At 42.7% G+C, this 20,379-nt stretch overlaps 1 protein-coding gene across 1 annotated transcript in view; it reads right to left on the reverse strand.

Moving 5' to 3' along the window:
• Positions 1–13,246: 13,246 nt before the first annotated feature.
• Positions 13,247–20,379, reverse strand: part of GRID1 (glutamate ionotropic receptor delta type subunit 1) — a 2,290,275-nt gene continuing 2,283,142 nt past the window's right edge. The window contains exon 17 of the mRNA XM_078641098.1: positions 13,247–14,247. Within this exon, the coding sequence (XP_078497224.1) occupies positions 13,819–14,247 (429 nt within the window). The 3' untranslated portion in view covers positions 13,247–13,818. The remainder of the gene's footprint in view (positions 14,248–20,379) is intronic.

Consider the following 20,379-nt stretch of genomic DNA (forward strand, 5'->3'; position numbering starts at 1 on the left):
TGACGTGCTACGTTAGCGAACTGGTACGCGAAGCGAGTCGCAAAGCGCAGGTTTCTGGAAGCAAACCGGGAGGCCCTGCAAAGCGCTTAACGTAAACACAGCAGGTCATGTGACTTGGTAATAACACTTTTCATTGGTTCATTTCACTTTTGGTTTCCTAATGATGTAAGACTAGGTCATATAATCTAAAATGAACACTTTTCATTGGTTGAGAACTCTTGTTTTTCCCAAATGATGAAAATCCCTCCTTCTTTCCTCACTCTGACTTTCATCATTGTGAGAGAAAGACCCTTTGTGATCACTGAGCAATGGCTTCTTTAGTAGCTTCAGCTGGTGCTTCCCCACCACCTCCACCACATCCAAGGAAGAGTGGACCACCTGCTCAAGTTATAATTCAACAAGAAGAGGAAGAAGAGGAACAGGACGACGAGCACGAAGAGAGGCAGTTTTTGCCTGAGCAGCCCAGGACGTCTCACCGGAAAGAAAACTTCATTTGGCAATTTTTTAAAATTCCCAAAGGTCAGAAAAAAGTAAATGCAAGATACGTAACTTGCCTTATATGTCAAGATAGACTGTCCAGAGGAACCGAGAAAAAATACAGTTTCGGAAACTACACAATGCATCGCCATATGACTAGGTGGCATCCTAACAACTACAGTGCTGCACAGTTTCGGAACGACCTAGATAATCTCCCTATTATGGCCAGAAGATCTGTTGTACCGGAAGTAACGGGACCAGAGGGCAGGGAGATGGTGCCAAATATACAAATGAAATTTGGTGAAGTAAAACACATCTGCGTATTTTGTGATGGATTCATTTCCTACGGAGAAAGAAGCATCACTCTGATCAACAGAGCTATTGACTATCATATGCAAGTTTGTACGAAACGCCCAAAATAATAAATACTTCTTTTTTTGTTTTGTTGCTCCTGTTGAGCCCTTTACAATGAATCGTTTTCATTGCCCCCTCCAAGAAAAACCCAAAAAAATATAAAACTGTTCAGAAAAATTCAAAAAAAGTAAAAAAATGTTCCGAAAAGTAATAAAAAAAATATAAAACAACAAAAACAATTAAAAAAAAAGTTCTTTTCAGAACTACCTCCCCGTTATTAAAAAATTGGTACAATATTTGGAACTGTGCCAACCTCTATTTCTCTTAGTTCGCTTCCCAGTTCGCTCGCCGGTACGCGAACCGGAAGCGAACCTAAAACAGTAAGTATAAGGGAAGGAAACAGACACTTATGTTAAAAGAAAGACAGCTATAGGGGAGTAAACTAGAGATACTATTACCCGTAATCCACTGCTGATGATGTCACATATTACATCATTCATGACATGCTCAGTGACATCATCAGCAGAGGATTGCAGGTTTTTTGGCAACGTGCCTTATCCACGGTTTAATAACGCTGCCTTTTGCTTTATATAAGTTTTCAAATTGTATGAAATATATACCAATAGGTCGTTATGAACCTTTAGGTAGTGCTTTTCTTCATGAGGTCTGGTCGCTTCCATACACATACAGATGTTTCAAAGATGATCAAGAAGTTTATCTGAATGGAGAGGAATGCACTGAGACGCCAGATCATTCACTAATGTGTAGGCACATACAGTTACACGGTTCATGCAACAAACACCGACCAAATATGGCTTGCGTGTTGCAAGGCACGCCAGTTCCTGCTATCATCCCCACGTTCAAGTTGTTGGAAAATGGTAGTTATTTGATGCTCAATAATGAAGATTGTTCTGGGTTAATTAAAAGTATTCCTTTTATCGTAACAGTAAGTGAACGGGTTATTTGCTGCTGAAATGTTCTATTTCCTCCCACACATGAACATAGGGAGTTTTCAATCTCGCCACAAATACCAACCTTGGGAGCAGATTTCAACGGCATGGCAAGAATAAGAGCTCTTTTGTCTCAGAGAGAGGTGGCCTTGAGTTCGGCCCGTGAAACTTTCGTGCTTCACATAGCGAACACCCGTACAGAGGTGCAGACCCTTTTCAATTCAGATTTGCCTTTCCATTTCAGCAAGATGGTTCGGACTATCTCTAACGCATCCTCCACAAAGGCCCTGGCGCACTTTTTTAAAGTTGTTACCAGTGGTCTCGTGACTTCATTTGAGAAAATCTTTGGAGTCATCCCTGCTTTCTTTCATTGTATTTTTTCCACTCTGCTTCGTGGATTGCCATTTTTACTTGCATTACCAGCGGACGCTCGTGCTTTTTTACATTTTTAAATATGGATGTCCCTCCTATGCAACCTCCCGCCCTGCAGCTGCTGACACTGTTCCGCAATCGCATGCTAGAATATTATGGCACAATGCCGTTGGCGATATTAAGCACGGCATATGGATTATCTTTTCGATTCTCCTACTTCACCTGTGTCCAGCCTGAATTTCACTGCCTGACCTGTGATTTCGATTGGGCCATTGATTTGTGTCTCTGCGGACCGGTTTCTCCTGACGTCGACTTTAATCAGCTGATGACTCCTATCATTACTCACGAGTTGGTTTGTCCTGGCGAAAGGATTATGGCTGTGGCATTGATGCATGGACTAATTGGTCCCTGGAATTTACTGGCGGCAACACAGTCTTTCTTGGAACAGAGCTTTCTTGAAAACCCACCGAGCTGTCCTCTGATGGTGATAGAGGATCCGGTGCTGGGAGAGCACGTATGTTCTTTTCCGCTTTTAAATTGGATGGCTGAACTGTTTTCGGATGAAGACGGTGACTTCCTATTGGAGGCTGTTGCAGCTTATTTTGCATACACAGTTATGTCATAGACCTTTTTCATGTTTGATATGCTGAGTACTAGCATTTCATTGACAATTCATTGACTTATTTGTCAAGTTTTTATTATTTACCTTGCCTATTGGCTTAAGACTCGATAAAGTACTTGGCTGTTTTATTTTTCTTTAGCATTAAATTTTCCTAGTTTTTAATGCTTTACCTTGCGGACCGTCCACATATAAACTTGCAATCTGCTCTCATGAGATGGCACTTCTATTATCTTATTCAGTTTGTTTCCGGATCATGGGGAGGTGTCATCTACGTCCTGGATATCTTTACACCGTGTTAAGTTAGCATGGGCTCATTACCGGTTTAAACGCCATTTTTCCTTTTTTGCAACTTCTGCACACGACACTTAGTTGTTGCTTTAGCTTTCAACCTAGTAGTTCATCGTGGTTTACATGAGAATAATATGTTATTGCTCTACTATCTGCTTTGCTTGTTAAACTATATCTGTACAGCGAGTGCTAAAGTTTCAAGAACAACACGATACAGAATTGTTATGAGGTCTGATCTCCACGACTTCATACTCATAACATAAGTGCAACTTCTGCCAATTCTGGGCATGAGGCGGGTTTTATATTGCTTTGCCGAACACACATACACAACACTTGATGTGGTTCACATGAAGAGAGAGCTGGTGTATGCTGATGTGATTCCTTCAAATCTAAGACACTAAAGTATGGGCACGCCCTAAACCAACACAAAGAGACCTTCTTAGCAAATAATATAATATGTGTATTAGGGAGGGTGAGATATAAGCAGCCGCGGGCCGTGGAGGGAGTTACGGTGAGGCAGGGAGGCGGGGAGGGGGAGAAGCAGGGTGGAGCCCTCTCCACCCTGCCCCTCCCCCTCCCCGCCTCCCTGCCCCACCGTAACTCCCTCCACGGCCCGCGGCTGCTTATAAGTGTTGCTAACTCTTATTCATTTACAGCATGTTAACATACTGTCACCATTCGCTTTTTATGTACTAGCAACTATGCTGGTAATTTTGCTACTGATAATATGTGTACTTGTATTATCTAAGATACTACGCCTGAGAAGACGGCATTAGTAAATAAACATTTCAAATACACATGTGTTCTTCTTAACTCCATGTTCTGGTTTCTAAGAAATATATAACGACCGACTGTTCATGAGTTCCACGTATCCTGAGGTACTATAAGTTCATATTCTGGATTGTCTAAACATTGAGAGTTTGTTATATCCAATGTGACACTGTACCTAGCTTGCTAAGGGGTTTTTGATTACTAAGGTGAGTTTTGGGACACCCTAATTCGCCGAGGTTCCAATCCTCTGTCCACAGTTCTGTGTGAGAACAGAAACCCTGCGACAGGGGCACCCCCGACCCTTGCTGGAGCTTCATCACACTTGCGATACAACTCCAGCAATGCGCCACCTTTACGGCACAGATACATCACGCATCTGTGCTGTTTTTGCCCCATGATGCGCCGCATTGTAAATGCAGCACACCATAGGTGACGGAACAGCGGCACAGAATGACTAACACATCCCTGGTGATGCGCCAGTCATCATAAATCTATCCCTATGCTTCTTATCTTGTTAGAGATGAACCGCCATATGTATCATCAAAGTTTTTTGCATTTCCTAAATAGCGAACTTTAAGGAATAAATAGCGATTCTTTACCATTCCTAGTTTGCGATGAGCTATTTGCTAATTACAAATTACCCATTCATTTCCTTCATTTCCATAGGGCGGTTGGACTCACTTTTAGCTCGAACGGCTGAATGGATTTGCACGAAACTTGTCAAAATTGTAGGGACTGGTAGCCCGATGTGCCTTTGCTATGTCTCAAGATATATGCTCCAGTGGTTTTTACGAAAATTAACTTTGAAAAATATATATTGGGCTACATTGGCCTATATATATGTTGGAACCCAAATGTAGCCCAATGTAGCCCAATGAAGCCCAATGAAGCCCAATGTAGCCCAATGCAGCCCAAAGATGGCCGCCAGAGACGAAAAAAAACAAATGTAGCCCAAATATCAGCCAGATGTAGCCCAACTATAGCCCAGTGACAGAATGACCAATCAGCGTCGCAAACCTCCGTTACGCGGAGCGCTGTTACAGATATATATCTTTTTTTGAACGTTAATTTCTCAAAATCCACTGGAGCACATATATTGAGACCTAGCAAAGGCACATCGGGCTACCAGTCCCTAATATTTTACCAAGTTTCGTGCAAATCCATTCAGCCGTTCGATTATTATTATTATTTTTTTTTTTTCCCCGCGGGGCCCTTTTAAAACCTCCACATCAAACCTAGGGGGTCAGCGAGGATCTACTATTCCCCCTTATGGTCATTTGCCCCTTCGCTTTCGCCTCCTCTTGTCTCTCGATCCTACCGAGAGACAAGATGGCGGCCGCTACGGACTGTTTGGAATGTTGACAGACGCCGGAGAACCAATCAGCTTCGCTTCACAAAGCTCCGTTGCGCGAAAAGTACGCGTCCTGGAGCGCTGCCCGGTCCGCTGTTACAGATATATATCTTTTTTTAAACGTTAATTTCTCAAAATCCACTGTAGCACATATATTGAGACCTACAAAAGGCACATCGGGCTACCAGTCCCTACAATTTTGCCAAGTTTCGTGCAAATCCATTCAGCCGTTTGGGCTAAAAGTGAGGCCAACCGCCCTATGGAAATTAACATGGGAAAAACGCGTTTTGGGACCCCCCTTTTTTCTCGGCCCCCCCTTGACGAACCCCCCCCAAATTTTCAAAGGCTGCTCAGAAACAAAATGTGCCATTTTCCTGAAAATTTCAGCCAATTCCGTCCACAAACGGCAAAGTTATTAGACATAGAATTTTCAAAAAACCCATAGAGAAAAAATCCTAACTATATATACCTACTGGCGACCGCCAGTAGGTAATATATATATATATTACCTACTGGCGGTCGCCAGTAGGTATATATAGTTAGGATTTTTTCTCTATGGGATTTTTGAAAATTCTATGTCTAATAACTTTGGCGTTTGTGTACGGAATTGGCTGAAATTTTCAGGAAAATGGCACATTTTGTTTCTGAGCAGCCCTTGAAAATTTGGGGGGGGTTCGTCAAGGGGGGGCCGAGAAAAAAGGGGGGTCCCAAAACGCGTTTTTCCCATGTTAATTTCCATAGGGCGGTTGGCCTCACTTTTAGCCCAAACGGCTGAATGGATTTGCACGAAACTTGGCAAAATTGTAGGGACTGGTAGCCCGATGTGCCTTTTGTAGGTCTCAATATATGTGCTCCAGTGGATTTTGAGAAATTAACGTTTAAAAAAAGATATATATCTGTAAGCGTGGACCAGGCAGCGCACTGGTTCGCGGACTTTTCGCGCAACGGAGCTTTGTGAAGCGAAGCTGATTGGTTCTCCGGCGTCTGTCAACATTCCAAACAGTCCGTAGCGGCCGCCATCTTGTCTCTCGGTAGGATCGAGAGACAAGAGGAGGTCAAAACAAAGGGGGAAATAACTATAAGGGGGCATAGTAGATCCTCGCTGACCCCCTAGGTTTGATGTGGAGGTTTTAAAAGGGCCCCGCGGGGCAAAAAAAAATAATAATAATAATAATCGAACGGCTGAATGGATTTGCACGAAACTTGGCAAAATTGTAGGGACTGGTAGCCCGATGTGCCTTTGCTAGGTCTCAATATATGTGCTCCAGTGGATTTTGAGAAATTAACGTTAAAAAAAAAGTATATATCTGTAACAGCGCACCGCTTCGCGTACTTTTCGCGTTACGGAGCTTTGCGAAGCGAAGCTGATTGGCTCTCCGGTGTCTGTAAACATTCCAAACAGTCCGTAGCGGCCGCCATCTTGTCTCTCGGTAGGATCGAACAGCTGAATGGATTTGCACGAAACTTGGAAAAATTGTAGGGACTGGTAGCCCGATGTGCCTTTGCTAGGTCTCAATATATGTGCTTCAGTGCATTTTGAGAAATTAACGTTCAGAAACAAGATATATATCTGTAACAGCGCTCCGCTTCGCGGAGATAAAATTATATGTGTATTACCTAGCTGTTGCTTTTGTTGATTATTTTTTTATTTTTTTTATTTTTTAAGGATTGTTTATTGTGTTTCATAATTTATTAAACTTTCTAACGCGGCGCGTCATATGACGCATTACGCGACAACGCAGGTCCAGAATATAGTCAAAATGTCTCCACCAACCAGCGGACGGCACACAACCCCTTTCAGCAGGCTAAATAGTTCTGTTAAATGACAACAGAAGGGACAGGCAACAAGAACCATCAGTCAAAGAGGGGAGGGCAAGTTCTTCTCTACCGGGTGACGTTGGAGCGCTACCGGAACTGATCGAATTGGTAGTCTACAGTGTTTCTGGATGTTTCAGACTGAAGCTGGCGTTAGCATGAGAGCACCACCATTTCGTAGCTCCGTCGTGGCCATTCCACGAGCAATCATGCTAGGCGCTCCCCACCAGAAGCCTGCGGGAGTCGGGGGCCCCCAAGACTTTTGTAGAATCTTCAAGGATGAGGGGACGCTTTCGAGAATGGAGCCCAAGCTCTAGCAGACAAGCGTCCGAGTTCCAAGGTGTCGCAGGCCCATTTAGTGGACCACGCCCAAATCTGAAGAGATGGCCGCCATTTTGAGAGTCCTGTGGCAGCCGCCTATCGCTGCACCGCAAGAGCGGGAGCAACTCAAGTACATGGTGAGCGAGACGCTGTAGTCGAAAGAGCGGGCGGTAAACAGCTGAATAGCGGAAGAGGCACAGTGTAGCAAAAGCGGGCTGAATGGCAAATGAAACGGAAAAGGGGTGCCCCACTACAGCGTGTCTTTAGGTGAAACGGATTGTGGGACAAGGTGAAGAATGGAAGAGTCACCAAAAGGAAAAAAGTTCCGCTTGACCCCGGGAGCCGGCCACCTATGTCGGGGGCGATCTCAGGCAAAACCAGGGCAACACGACTTGGGGAGGGGGCCGGAGCCAAGCGCCCCCTCCGAGTCCGCGACATGACACCGTCCCTCGGGGGCCTCCGTCAAGCGGTTCAGGGTGGCACCGCATCACAACAGCCCCCACTTACTTTAAGAATAGTGAAGATGAAGCAATTGCAAATAGGCTTCAGACAATGTTACAAGCACTCCTCAAAACTTTGAACTTTCAGAGTGCATGAGTTGGGACAGCGAGGGGTGATTTGGTTTCTCGGACTGTTTTTCTGGTCTCTCACCACTGGCATACTTTAACGTTTTCTTGTTTCTAGGACATTAATAGGTTTTATCATTACGTTATGTTATCGTTTCTTTGTTTGTTGTTTAATAAAAGTTCATGTTCATCAGTGGCCTACTGATTTTCGTTTTCCTATTTTTTTCTTTCCAGGTTGTTTCATGGTAAAGTTTCTGTTAACAGGATACAGTGATCACTTCGTTATTATTGCATATGTCCTTTTCACTAGGGGTGCTCTCTGGTCGGGCCAGATGACGTATCTCTAGTAAATGGTCCGGGTGAAAAAGGTGCATCAATCAGTGGGGAGTAGATAGGCATGACAGATTACAACGGGGGAGAAAGGTCCGCATTACGTACCCTTTCACTACTTGCAAAGATTTTCCTACGTTTATTTGCAAACAGGGAATACCTCCAAAAAGAACTAATTCCCAAACAGTCAATGTTCGGACAATCAATCAATCAATGAGGAATGAAATAGGTACGACGTGTTAAAGGCTTGCGTTACCTACCCTTCACTATCTGCAAAGGGAGATAGAATATTCCTATTCTTCCTCGTTTGCAGGTAGAGAAGATCGTTAAGAGAATTAACTTCGAACAATTCAATGCTCGATTGAAACAATCAACAAGGGGTACTGTGAACACAAATGAACGCCGCTTATATACATACGCATTGCTATTTTCAACAGGTTGTTCCTAATGTTTCTATTTTAGCGAGGTCAAAAGAGATCCCATTTGTGGCCTACTGATTTTGCTCGATTCCTTTTGTTTTTTTACACGATTTTTCGCTATCTGCAAAGACTAAACAGAGTATTGCGACTCTGTGCTTGTTTGTAAATAGAGAATGAACCAAAGAGAACAATCAATCAAATGGAGAGAGAAGCAGGCACGACGGATTACAAAGGGGGAAAGGGCTGCGTTAACTACCCTTCACTATCTGCAAAGAGAGAGTACTCCTAATAGAAATGAGGGGTGGGGGGCAGCAATCAAAGCAGATCAGTGTGCATAAACACGAAGAAAAAAATTTCTTACCACGTACTTGACATTCGACAGCTTATGATATTTGCTATTAAAAAACCATTGAAATTCACTGAAAAAACCATAGGTTATAGACCATATATAGTTAGGAATTAGCATTTACAAAACCTTGAAAATTCACTGAAAAAACCATAGGTTATAGACCATATATAGTTAGGAATTAGCATTTAAAAAACCTTATTTTACTCACACAAAACCATTGAAATTCCATATATAGTTAATTGCACTAACTATATATTGCGCACCCGCAATCCACTGCTGATGATGTCACATATTACATCATTCATGACATGGTCAGTGACATCACTGATGACATCACTGATGACATCTCAAATGACATCACTGATGACATCACTGATGACATCTCATTTGACATCAATGACCACATCACTGATGATATCATTCATGTGACAATACAATGCATCTCCTCACATTTTAATATAACCTCTGTTTCACCCAGTGTTAAAAACAGAGTATAATTTTTGAAACCATTGACACACCAATACTAGTTACTACATACGTACTCACTGATTCCTACGTCTACACACACATTCACTCATTCACCCATACAATCATTCATACATACAATCACTCATCTTTACAACACTATCATATGCACTCATAAACCTATACAGACACTCACACTCTGCCACTCATCCATGGAGTTACTCACACACCTAGTCAGTCCTGTAAAGAATCAATCACACTTCCATTTTCTTGTCTATACAGTTAAACATAGAGCACCTTACATTTTCAAACATATAGTAACACATACTTACTTTCTTATACAATCATTGATACTGATCTGCACAGAGTCACACACCTCCCAGCCAGCCACACACACACTCAGTCTCCCATACAAATACTTGGACAATCAATCAATAACCCATATAGTTAATCATATAGCTACTGATCAACACATGCAGTAGTTTACAGAACAACAGACATAATGATGCACAAATTAAGACAGTTTAGTCACTAACCCATGCACTCAGTGAGACACATTTAATCACTCACTCATACATTCAGTCATGCACCTACTAAATCCTTCGTCCAGACAGTTATACATCTACTCATTCTTCAATATCTAAAACATATTTAAACTTTACAGAAACACACAGTCACTGGATGATGTCATCAGTGATGTCATCAGTGATGTCATTTGAGATGTCATCAGTGATGTCATCAGTGATGTCACTGACCATGTCATGAATGATGTAATATGTGACATCATCAGCAGTGGATTGCGGGTGCGCAATATATAGTTAGTGCAACTAACTATATATGGAATTTCAATGGTTTTGTGTGAGTAAAATAAGGTTTTTTAAATGCTAATTCCTAACTATATATGGTCTATAACCTATGGTTTTTTCAGTGAATTTTCAAGGTTTTGTAAATGCTAATTCCTAACTATATATGGTCTATAACCTATGGTTTTTTCAGTGAATATATATATATATATATATACTTTGTGATGACAAATGCAAATAACGTGACATACAACCATTGGTGTAGGTGAAACTTTGACATTTTTGTCAACAGTGAAACATATTGTATAACTGATTAAACATTGCACACCATTTTAACTATTTGTAACAAAACCATCCAATATGGCACATTCCTGTCCTTTCTCCTTGCACTGGCGCTGTTTTGGCAGCCTAGCTGCAACACAGGCACTTTTGCATCATGGCACAAGGGTACCTGTGTTGTTAGCAGGACTTTTTTTGTGTAGGAAGAGCAAATGTTCCTCCACAAAAACAATCCTCTTTTTTCTCTTTCTGTGAAAAAAACGAGGAGAAATAAAGATATTGTAGAACAACATTCTATAGATTTTGGTGTTGGGCAGTGGCGGCTGGTGACTTTTGAAAGTGGTTAGGTGATGGAGATGTGGATGAGTTTTGAGCTAACTGTCCCGCAGGTCACAACACCCATAGTTTAACTACACAATTGTTTCAATTCCTTATTTTACCTTTTGAACTAATGTTTTACACCGTCTCTTTCTGCCGGGAAATCCATCACAGAAAGAACAGGCAGTGGCCATGCGAGGAAAAGATGCCAGTAGTAGTAAACTGATAAATCATCAAAGCATAACAGGACAGAATCAGAAATATCCTCTGTCCTTGCGGCTTTTAAAACGGAAGAACAAATTTTTTCAACAACCAGTCTCTAAGAGAGCTGAAAATGTAGACTTTACGAGAGAGCTGTTTTATAACTAGTGTGACTGCTGCTGACGCAGTAAGCAATAGGTGTACCGTAGTGTACAGTTGATTTAACTAAACACAGACTCGCATAGGTCAGTTAAGCACATTTCCATAATGAAAACTGCCACAATCAATCTAGACCATGCATGCACAGTCTGGTTACAGCCTTGATATCCATGGTCTTTATGCACCATATGTAAACACCATTACAGCGGATCACCCCGGGGGCTCATTATTGCTGTAAGTCTCGGAGGAATTGCTGCTGCAGCAGGACGGTGAGGACTGGAGGCCTCGGTGTCTGAGAGAGCTGAGGTCAAGTCAGGTGCTGCGCTAAGTGGGAAGTTCTCGCGCCTGGCACGGAGGCACGAGGGTTGTTAAAACGCTGGACTTGAAGCATCCTCGCACTTGCTCACTCACCCCACCCCACCCCCAGTCTCTCTTCCTGATTCGGAGATGGGGATGAATTTTTGTCAAAAGAGTTGTAGGGCACTTTCAATAGCGGAATTGTTTCTAAAGGTAGCTTTAAAAACTATTCCACTATTGAAAATGCCCTACAACTCTTTTGACAAAAATTAATTTGCATTTTAACACAACACGCAAAGTGTCTCCAATCACGCAGTCTCCCTGCGGGACCCGGTGCCCTTCTTCCAACATCTCCCACATGGCCCGGGTCGGTCTCAGTAATGCTACACACCCCTGCAAGCAAATACACAGGCCCACCTGCCAGTCTTCACGGCCGGTGTGACGGGTGGGTTGGGGAGAGGGGGTGGAAATGGGATGGTCTGGGGGTGGATGGGGGAGGCAGGAGGGGTTTGTTTAATTAAAAAAGAGAACATAATTTAAAACTTCACTCACCATCCTGCGCCACTGCTTCTGGAGGGGTCCGGTTCCTGCCGTCCTGCGCACCGTCATCAGCCAAGAAGCCAGAAAAGGCGGCCTCCCTCCATCCCCTCCGCCACTCACAATGCGTGTGATTGGTGAGGCCGCGCCTCACCGGGTCATTTTTGTCTCTATGTATGCTGCTGCATGCAGCAGAATACAAAGAGAAAAGGGAGAGTGAGCGGTCCTGCTCGAGGGCAGGGGGGAGTGGCTCGTCCACTGTTGTGCATACAGACTTTTTGGTCGGCCCCAGGACCGACCAAAAAGTCAGTATGCACAACAGTGGGCAAGCCACTCCCCTCTGCCCTCGAGCAGGACCGCCCACCCCCAACCAGGCACTTCTGCTTTCTCTTCGTGCGAGATGGCAGAAACATAAAATGGTAGTTATTACCATGGGCGTCCGCAGGGGAGGGCAAGGGGGTGCGCTTGCCCCCCCCTGGATCGCCGGTCCCATTCCTTTTGGTCCGTAATGTTCAAGATTACAGCAGGCTGTTCCCCTGCGAGAAGCCCCAGGAGTTTAAATGTTCTCTCACTTGGGGCCTCTCGCACTTCTCTTTGAACTCTAGAGGCTGCAGCAGCCCCTCCCCGACCTCGAGCAGACTGTGGACAGGCCCATTGTCATTCTCTCTGCTGCTGATCATCACATAAAGAATGACAATGGGCCGTCTGCATTAAACGTGCCTTGAAGGCGAGTGATGAAGTTAAAATGTTAGCCCCACCACTGGAAGGCGAGTGCTGAAGTTAAAATGTTGCCCCCCCCTGGAAACATTTCTGCGAACGCCCATGGTTATTACCATTTATGTGTCTGCCTTCTCGCACTGCGAGAAAGGAGTGGGGCAACGCCCCCACCCTCCAATGGGGGAGCTGCCACTGGTGTTGGGAACAGCAGATTAAAGCAGTAAGGACAGTAAAATGGCCGCACAACGAGCCTCAGAGTTAATAAATCTACCACATTATTTAAGGCATGGAAATTCCTTTCCTCTTACAAAGCATTAGTGTATTCAAAAGTTCAATTGTGCTGAACATGAAAAAAATATTAAACATGTCGTGTAAAGGCATTAATAAAACCCTACAAACCTGCATTTTCCCCTCAGACAACATACAAAGTATGGGCTTCAGAGGTAAAATCAACAGACACACTGTAATTTACACATAAAATACAATTTAATAAACCAGTGCTTTAGCCTATAAATTCTGTGGAGCTTTAATCCCAAAGCCTTTCTTGTTAAAATGAGAGAGTTCAGTTTCTTTCTTTTTTTTAATTTCCATTTTTTTCCAAAAAGGTTTGCTCTACGCTTTCGGTAACGTCGGTTGTTTCATTTTCCAAGCGGCCGTTTCTGACAGGGTTACAGGGAAGTGCTGAGCAGTGACTGACTTGACAAGAACGGATGGTAAACTTTCTAGTGGATGAAAAATAATGAAATATAAAACGAAATGAGAAAAATCCATGGAAAAAGTAATGTTTTACACTGCCCTCAGTCCCAGTAACAGGTCTTCTTTGGCACTTGAGAACGATCACAATTATTTTGCCGTTTTTTTTATTCATATAGAACAAAATTTACAAAGTCATTCATACCTTTTTTTTTAACTGACTTCAAAAATTGGGAATATTCAAAATACACTTTTACCCCACTCCATTCTTTCATTATTTACAGATTATGTACAAGAAAAATGTAAGAGTTTTTTTTAAATTTTCCTTTACATTGTATTAAAAAGCTCTGCTGGTGGAGTGGAATTATATGGATGTTCCATGAGAAGGCTCGATGGATTCTGGAATGATTCCCCCTTGCATGGACTGGAATGACATCGGCATGGGTGTTTTTACAGGGCTTTGGCGGAACAGTCCTCCATTGGGTGATCTGTGTTTACATTGCATGGAGGGCATTGTGGCAGAGCTGCTAAGCGGCAAAGGGAGGTTGCTTCCACTGACTGAGGTTAGTGTCCGACCACTGCCATGACCTGATTGTTCTGACAAGAAGGTGGTCACTGATAGCTGAGTGTTTTGATACTCGCGCACTGGCTCCAGGGTCTGGCTTGACTGCATGCCCCCGATCTCCAGGGCAGATATTTCAATGGAAGCGGTAGAGATCTGCTTGTGGGCTAAGTCGTCATCCATTAAACTATTCATACGCCGGTGCACCTGCTCCAAATTCACTTCTTTATCCTGTATGGGGAAAGAACAAAGAAACAATACGAATGAGAGTCATCAAATGTGGTGAACGTCATTAATACACCTGAACAACATTATTTATAAGCAACAATGACTCCACTAACAAACTATGCTGGCTGTGGTAAAAGTATCTGTTGTTAAGCAGTTTTTTTATCTTGGGAGTCTAATCTCTAATATATAAAGTACAATTAAATAAGTTAAAGACAACAGGAGGGCGCTGACTAAAAAAGGTTTTTGGGGCCCGTTCACAAAGATGTTGCTGTAACTTACTCTTACAGTGGTATACAACCTTTACAACGAAATTTTTACCACGCACTACCATTACAACGCGGTCATTACAACGCATACCATTACAACGCATTGCGCTGGGGGGCGCTCTAGGATAGGGAATAGGTTAATTTACTATCCAATAACCTTCCCTAGTGTCCACGGGGACTGGAGTTGGAATAGTAAATTAAACTATTCACTATCCAGCACCCAAAAGCGCTATGCGTTGTAATGGTATGCGTGGTAAAAACCGCGTTGTAATGGTATGCGTGGTAAAAGTATGCGTTGTAACGTCATACATCCTCTTACAGTACTCCTGGCTTACTCCTGTATTTCAGAAGTAAATCAGAAATAAGTCAAGAATACTCCTGGCTTACTCATGTTATTCGGGAGCAAACCAGGAGTGTTGTAAAAGTAAGTCATAGGTACTCATAGGAAAATCGTTGTGAATTTAACTCACAATATGAATTGATTGCTCACATGTGCTGAAATACAACAATTTAAATAAATATATGACAATAAAATAAGTGATTTTATTTAGGCAGATTAGTTTACCAGTCACCCCTCAGCCCTTGATGCTAAAAACAAAAGAGTCATCAAACGCTCCAGGCAAATTAGGTGAGCTCCTCATATCAGCAGGGCATTTTGGACCTACTGTAGAATTTATTAAACCTAATTCACTTGCTTAGTTTCAATGTTTATGTAAAGTGATGTGTTTACTTGCCTATTGTTATAAAGAAATGCTCTGTTATAGCAAGGAGGACTTAGGCAAGCGTGCAACTTCCTGTTGAGGTCTCTCATACAATATAGTGTCAAACCTGAAGTTGTAATTTTTAGTTCAGCTTCATGTTGGATTTTTGGCTGTTCATGATTTTGGATTGAGAGCTAGTATTTTCTTAGACCCCATTTAAGAGTGTGGGCAGTTAGGGTTGAAGTACTTACCATAACATATAATCAAAGACACTTTAGGGGGAGGTATAGACTGATTGCAATAAAACCATCAATTTGGATACCCTCATGAAAATGAGGACTGACAATCCAAATATGGTGCCCTCCACCCACAACAAATTTCACATGTAATAACATTTATTTGATTTCTTCTTAGGGTAAATTACAGCAAGTCTGACTTGGTGAAATTCACCATGAGAAAATGTCAGGGTTGCAGTAATATCCACAATCCTCAGAATTCCAATCCCTACTCAAAAAGAGCTTCTGCATAGTTTAAAATTTAACAATCCACTTGGACTCATGCCCTTAGTAGTTGCAGAGGCAATGTAAGAACATAATTATAATATTTACGCATTATTGAACTGTCCACCAATCATAAACCTAACATTTGGTTAATTTTTCACACTTTTCTTGACAGATCTATCCTCTTAATTTCAAGAGACCTACAGGAAATAATGCAGAAGATGAGGTTAGCAATGTTGAAGAAGATATATTCAACTGTGACGGTTTCTATCATATTGACTACCAATTTAATCAGAGTCCCCAAGTTTACTTTAGGGCTGAAGAGGATCCTGGATCCGTAGGTTAGTACTCAGACTACTTACTCAGTGTCTTTATTATACAAGATCAGCTCTTCATTAACACAGCCCTTATTCCAACATGGTGAGGTCATGTCCAGAGGGTTGGCAGCCATATTTGCCCTAAATAGAAAAACATGTCTTAGCCCCTTCCCTTGACCTGAACATAAACTTAAATATCCCTCATCAGGAGCTTCCTGATTTAGAAGATCCATTTTGGATCTATTTAATGTAATTTTCTCTTCATTTTGAATGTTTGGCTATTTTAATAACATATTATTTAATTTCTGAAGATAAAAGGTTACCTTGTGATTATGGGCTGATTACCACTAGAATGGGTTCCTGGTATGTCAATTCAGCAGACCCCCTGAGATAGTTATTTGGTACTGAGAGACTCACAATTGAAATGGTAATGACTCCTTCATGGCACTAATGATGTCCTAAAATGGTTTTAATTTTAATGACTTCCTTCATGGCCCTAATGATGTCTGAAAATGGTCTTAAATTTTAATTAGGTATGGTGTCCAATTTATGTAATGAACAATGCATAATATTTACGACCGTTGCTACTGACATATTTCAAAATCAATGGAAGCAGCATTGCAACATTTTCCTCTCTGTGATAATCTGTACGCCTGAATCTGTGAATCAAATGCCACTCGAGCATAGAGATAAATAAGCCATCACCTCTCATTCCAGACCTGGGTGTTGGAAATCATATTATTATTTAGCTGGGCACACCAAATTTAAACAGCTAACTCACTCTTAATTTAAGATTCTTTAATTCCGAATACATTGTTATGAAAACATGTACACTCCCTTGAAAAAGTCACCTGATGGTAGGGTATGGTTACAGTAATAACCCCAAAAATATTGGTATTTGATTATTATATTAATCTATACAATAATACATCACTGAAGGACCAAACACGACTTCCAAAATGATATTGAAAATATTATATTCGAGGCTTCCTCTGGTGACATCACATAACACATCATCATTACTACAATTTGTTATATCAATACACTATTCAGTGCTCCTCCACACCATAATACCCAGGATGTAGGGTATGGACTTCAGGAGCGGAGGAAAGCAAGTCTGAAATGCGGCACTATCAGGTTGCTCCCTGTTGGAATACCTGTAATTTTAATGCACTGTCTCACAAGTTGCTTTTATTTTAAAAATCGTCGTACCCACTTTTACTCACACTGCTGACTGCTTCTTAGCCTGTGTGTCCCCCTGAGCCCCGGTCCACCGCGGCAAATGCCGATTGAGTAGAGGGCGGAGGAGGAGGAATTAGGGTTAGCTGCTTGCAGCGAGGAGAGGGGGGCGGAGACTCGTCAAATTCCTTAAAAGCCCAGGTGCAACCGGGCGTGCAGCGGAAGAAAGCAATTCTGAAACGCGGCGCCATCAGGTTGCTCCCTGTTAGAATACCTGTAATTTTAATGCACTGTCTCTCAAGTTGCTTTTATTTTTAAAATCTTCGTACCCACTTGTACTCACACTACTGACTGCTTCTTAACCTGTGTGTCCCCCTGAGCCCCGGTCCACCACGGCAAGTGCCGATTGAGTGGAGGGCGGAGGAGGAGGAATCAGGGTTAGCTGCTTGCAGCGAGGAGAGGGGGGCGGAGACTCGTCAAATTCCTTAAAAACCCATGTGCAATCGGGCGCGCAGCGGGCGCGCCGGTGGCACGTAAGACGCGCCAAAGGCAGGCCCGTCTGCACCCATCCGCGCCAAGATCACGACAGGTGCAGGAATCCATGCCCCAATGACCTCGCGGATCACCTATAATGCAGAAAGCTTTAAAAAGTTAAATATAGAAAAGGCCTGTTGCGACAAGCAACAGGATAAATCCCCTGTAAGACCTGTAGATGGACCCTGCCGTCTCCAACTGACACATATGAGGAAACCACCTCTACCTCCACCACTGTTAAGTGAGGGCTACTCAACGCCCGGTCACTCCCCAGGCACTCCCAAGACATAAGAGACTTGATCCTCCATCATCAACTCGATATACTCTTCATAACTGAGACCTGGCTAAAAGAGTGGTGTAACCCAGACCTTTCAATAGCGGTCCCACCTAACTTTTCACTCCATGGAAGAGATAGATAGAGTGAAAGGGAAGGGGGTGTTGCTATTATTATTCGAGAAACATTTTGCTGTACCATCTTTAATATGGACACACTAAAAGATGCTGAAGCATGGGTTTCTGCATCAAACTAACAGGCACCTTCTCATTCTCAGGAGCCCTAATATATCGACCCCCAAGGACATGCACACATTTTCTTGACTCACTAGGGGATGCCTTAGGGAATTCCACACTCAGGTATTCTAACATCATGCTCCTAGGAGACTTCAATCTCCATTTAGATGACCTCACAGACCCAAGCATGATGAATTTCCTACAAACCATAAAATATTTAACCTAAACCAGCTAATAGCCAGTCCGACCCACATAGCCGGACACATTCTGGATGGGGTCTGCTCCAATCTCATAGAACTAAAAGCTATGCTCCCTATACCCCAAACATGGACAGACCACTATTTAATTCCCTTTTCCCTTAAAACTCCCAAAACAACTCACTCAGGAAAAATTTCAATTGAAGAAAAATGCAGACCCAATTGGGCCAAAATAGCAAAAAATCCTAATTTAATACCGCGGGTGTTACCTTTTACCATCCGACTATGCCCAACGCTGCAGAGGCGAAGATAACCCCACTCCCCTACCAGCGCCCCTATGATGCGCACTGAATGTAGTAACACAGAGCACACCCACTATGGCGCAGGGAGAGGGTGGGAGGCAAACAAAAAGTAGGAGGGCTTCTACTGATGGGTGACTCGACTCGATGCGATAACCCACAATGGAAAGGCACCAGCAGTGGTATTGGTGATATGCAGGCGAAAATACTGTGTAAGTGCAGCAGTTGTCCTAAATAAGAGCAGATTGAAGTCTTCTTCCTTCCAGAGAAAACGCTCAGCCTCCAAAGAAACGAATAATATGAAAGAGGGGAAAAAAGCCCTAAGACATAAAAAAAAAACCTTCTTCCTGCCAAACGGGTAAGGTAACAAAGAAAATCCCCCCAAACCTAAATTTAGTGGCCAGTAACAAAATACGAAGGTACACTCTAAGCTCCAAATGATCTGTTTGTGAAAGTGTCCAAAACACACACACAAAGAGGTGGAGTGGTTGCAGCAATACAGGAAACGCTGTGCCATCCAATACGCAGCCGCGTATTGAATACACAATCTCTCCGTGGTTCGTGAAAATAATGTAGCAAAGCACGAACCGATATATACAAAAGAAAGGCACCCGAAAGCCTTTATGAGCACTTAGACCGGCTCCCCTACCCGCAATGGCTCTAAACCGGGGATCCGACAGCCGCCGAATCCAGAGTGCGGCAAGAACGTCTGTCAGAGCCGACACCAGCAGGGCAACGTTCCACAAGCACCGAGAATCCAGGAAAAGGCACCAGCACGAGGGGAATGGCTTCCAAACTGATTCCAGGTAACCGGCAACAAAGAAAAAAATCAAGCGAGGAAGGAAAGGTAAGTCCATCCTTTTATGTCACTACAATGACGCCCACTCCTGATCAGGTGATCGTATGTACATAGGCATAGAAAACAGGGTCAAAAACTCAGCTAAACCCTAACAGCGGGCAATGTAACCCACAACTCTCGGACATTTCATACCTGGATGGAAGAAATAATTAATGACATCACAAACCAAGAACCCCCAGCCAAAATTCCAAAGGTCATAAAACATAGAACCCCCTGGTTTACCCCAGAATAAGCTCAGGCTCATCTACGCTGCAAACAAAGCGAGAGGAAATGGAGAAGGAACTACGATGTACTAGAAAAAATCTATTTAAAAAATGATAGAAAGATGCACCATTCCCAGATAAAGCAAACTAAAAAAGAATATTACACCAATAAAATAAATGAATCCAAGCAAAATCAAAAAATAATTTTCAACATCATAATCTCCAACTTCCAACCCTAAAGGTCTCCAGAAGGAAATTTGCCCCACACAGGATCTCTGTGACCAAATAGCAGATTATTTTGAAAATAAAATACTCAAGATTCAAGAAAACTTTGGCCAAGACATCCAGATGAACATACCTGTTATACAGGAGAGGATTGTACCTACCTTGGTCCTAAAGTCTTTTGTACCGGCCTCCTTAGTAACTACCCACCAAGTCATAACATCTAGTAAATCAGGCTCTCCCCTAGATTCCTGTCCGCCGACGATCTTACATAAAATCATCGATATTGTCCACCCAATAATAAATGAAATTGTTAACGCATCCTTAACATCATGAACAGTCCCAAGG

This window comes from Lissotriton helveticus, chromosome 5_1 (assembly GCF_964261635.1).
Source record: "Lissotriton helveticus chromosome 5_1, aLisHel1.1, whole genome shotgun sequence".
Taxonomy (NCBI): domain Eukaryota; kingdom Metazoa; phylum Chordata; class Amphibia; order Caudata; family Salamandridae; genus Lissotriton; species Lissotriton helveticus.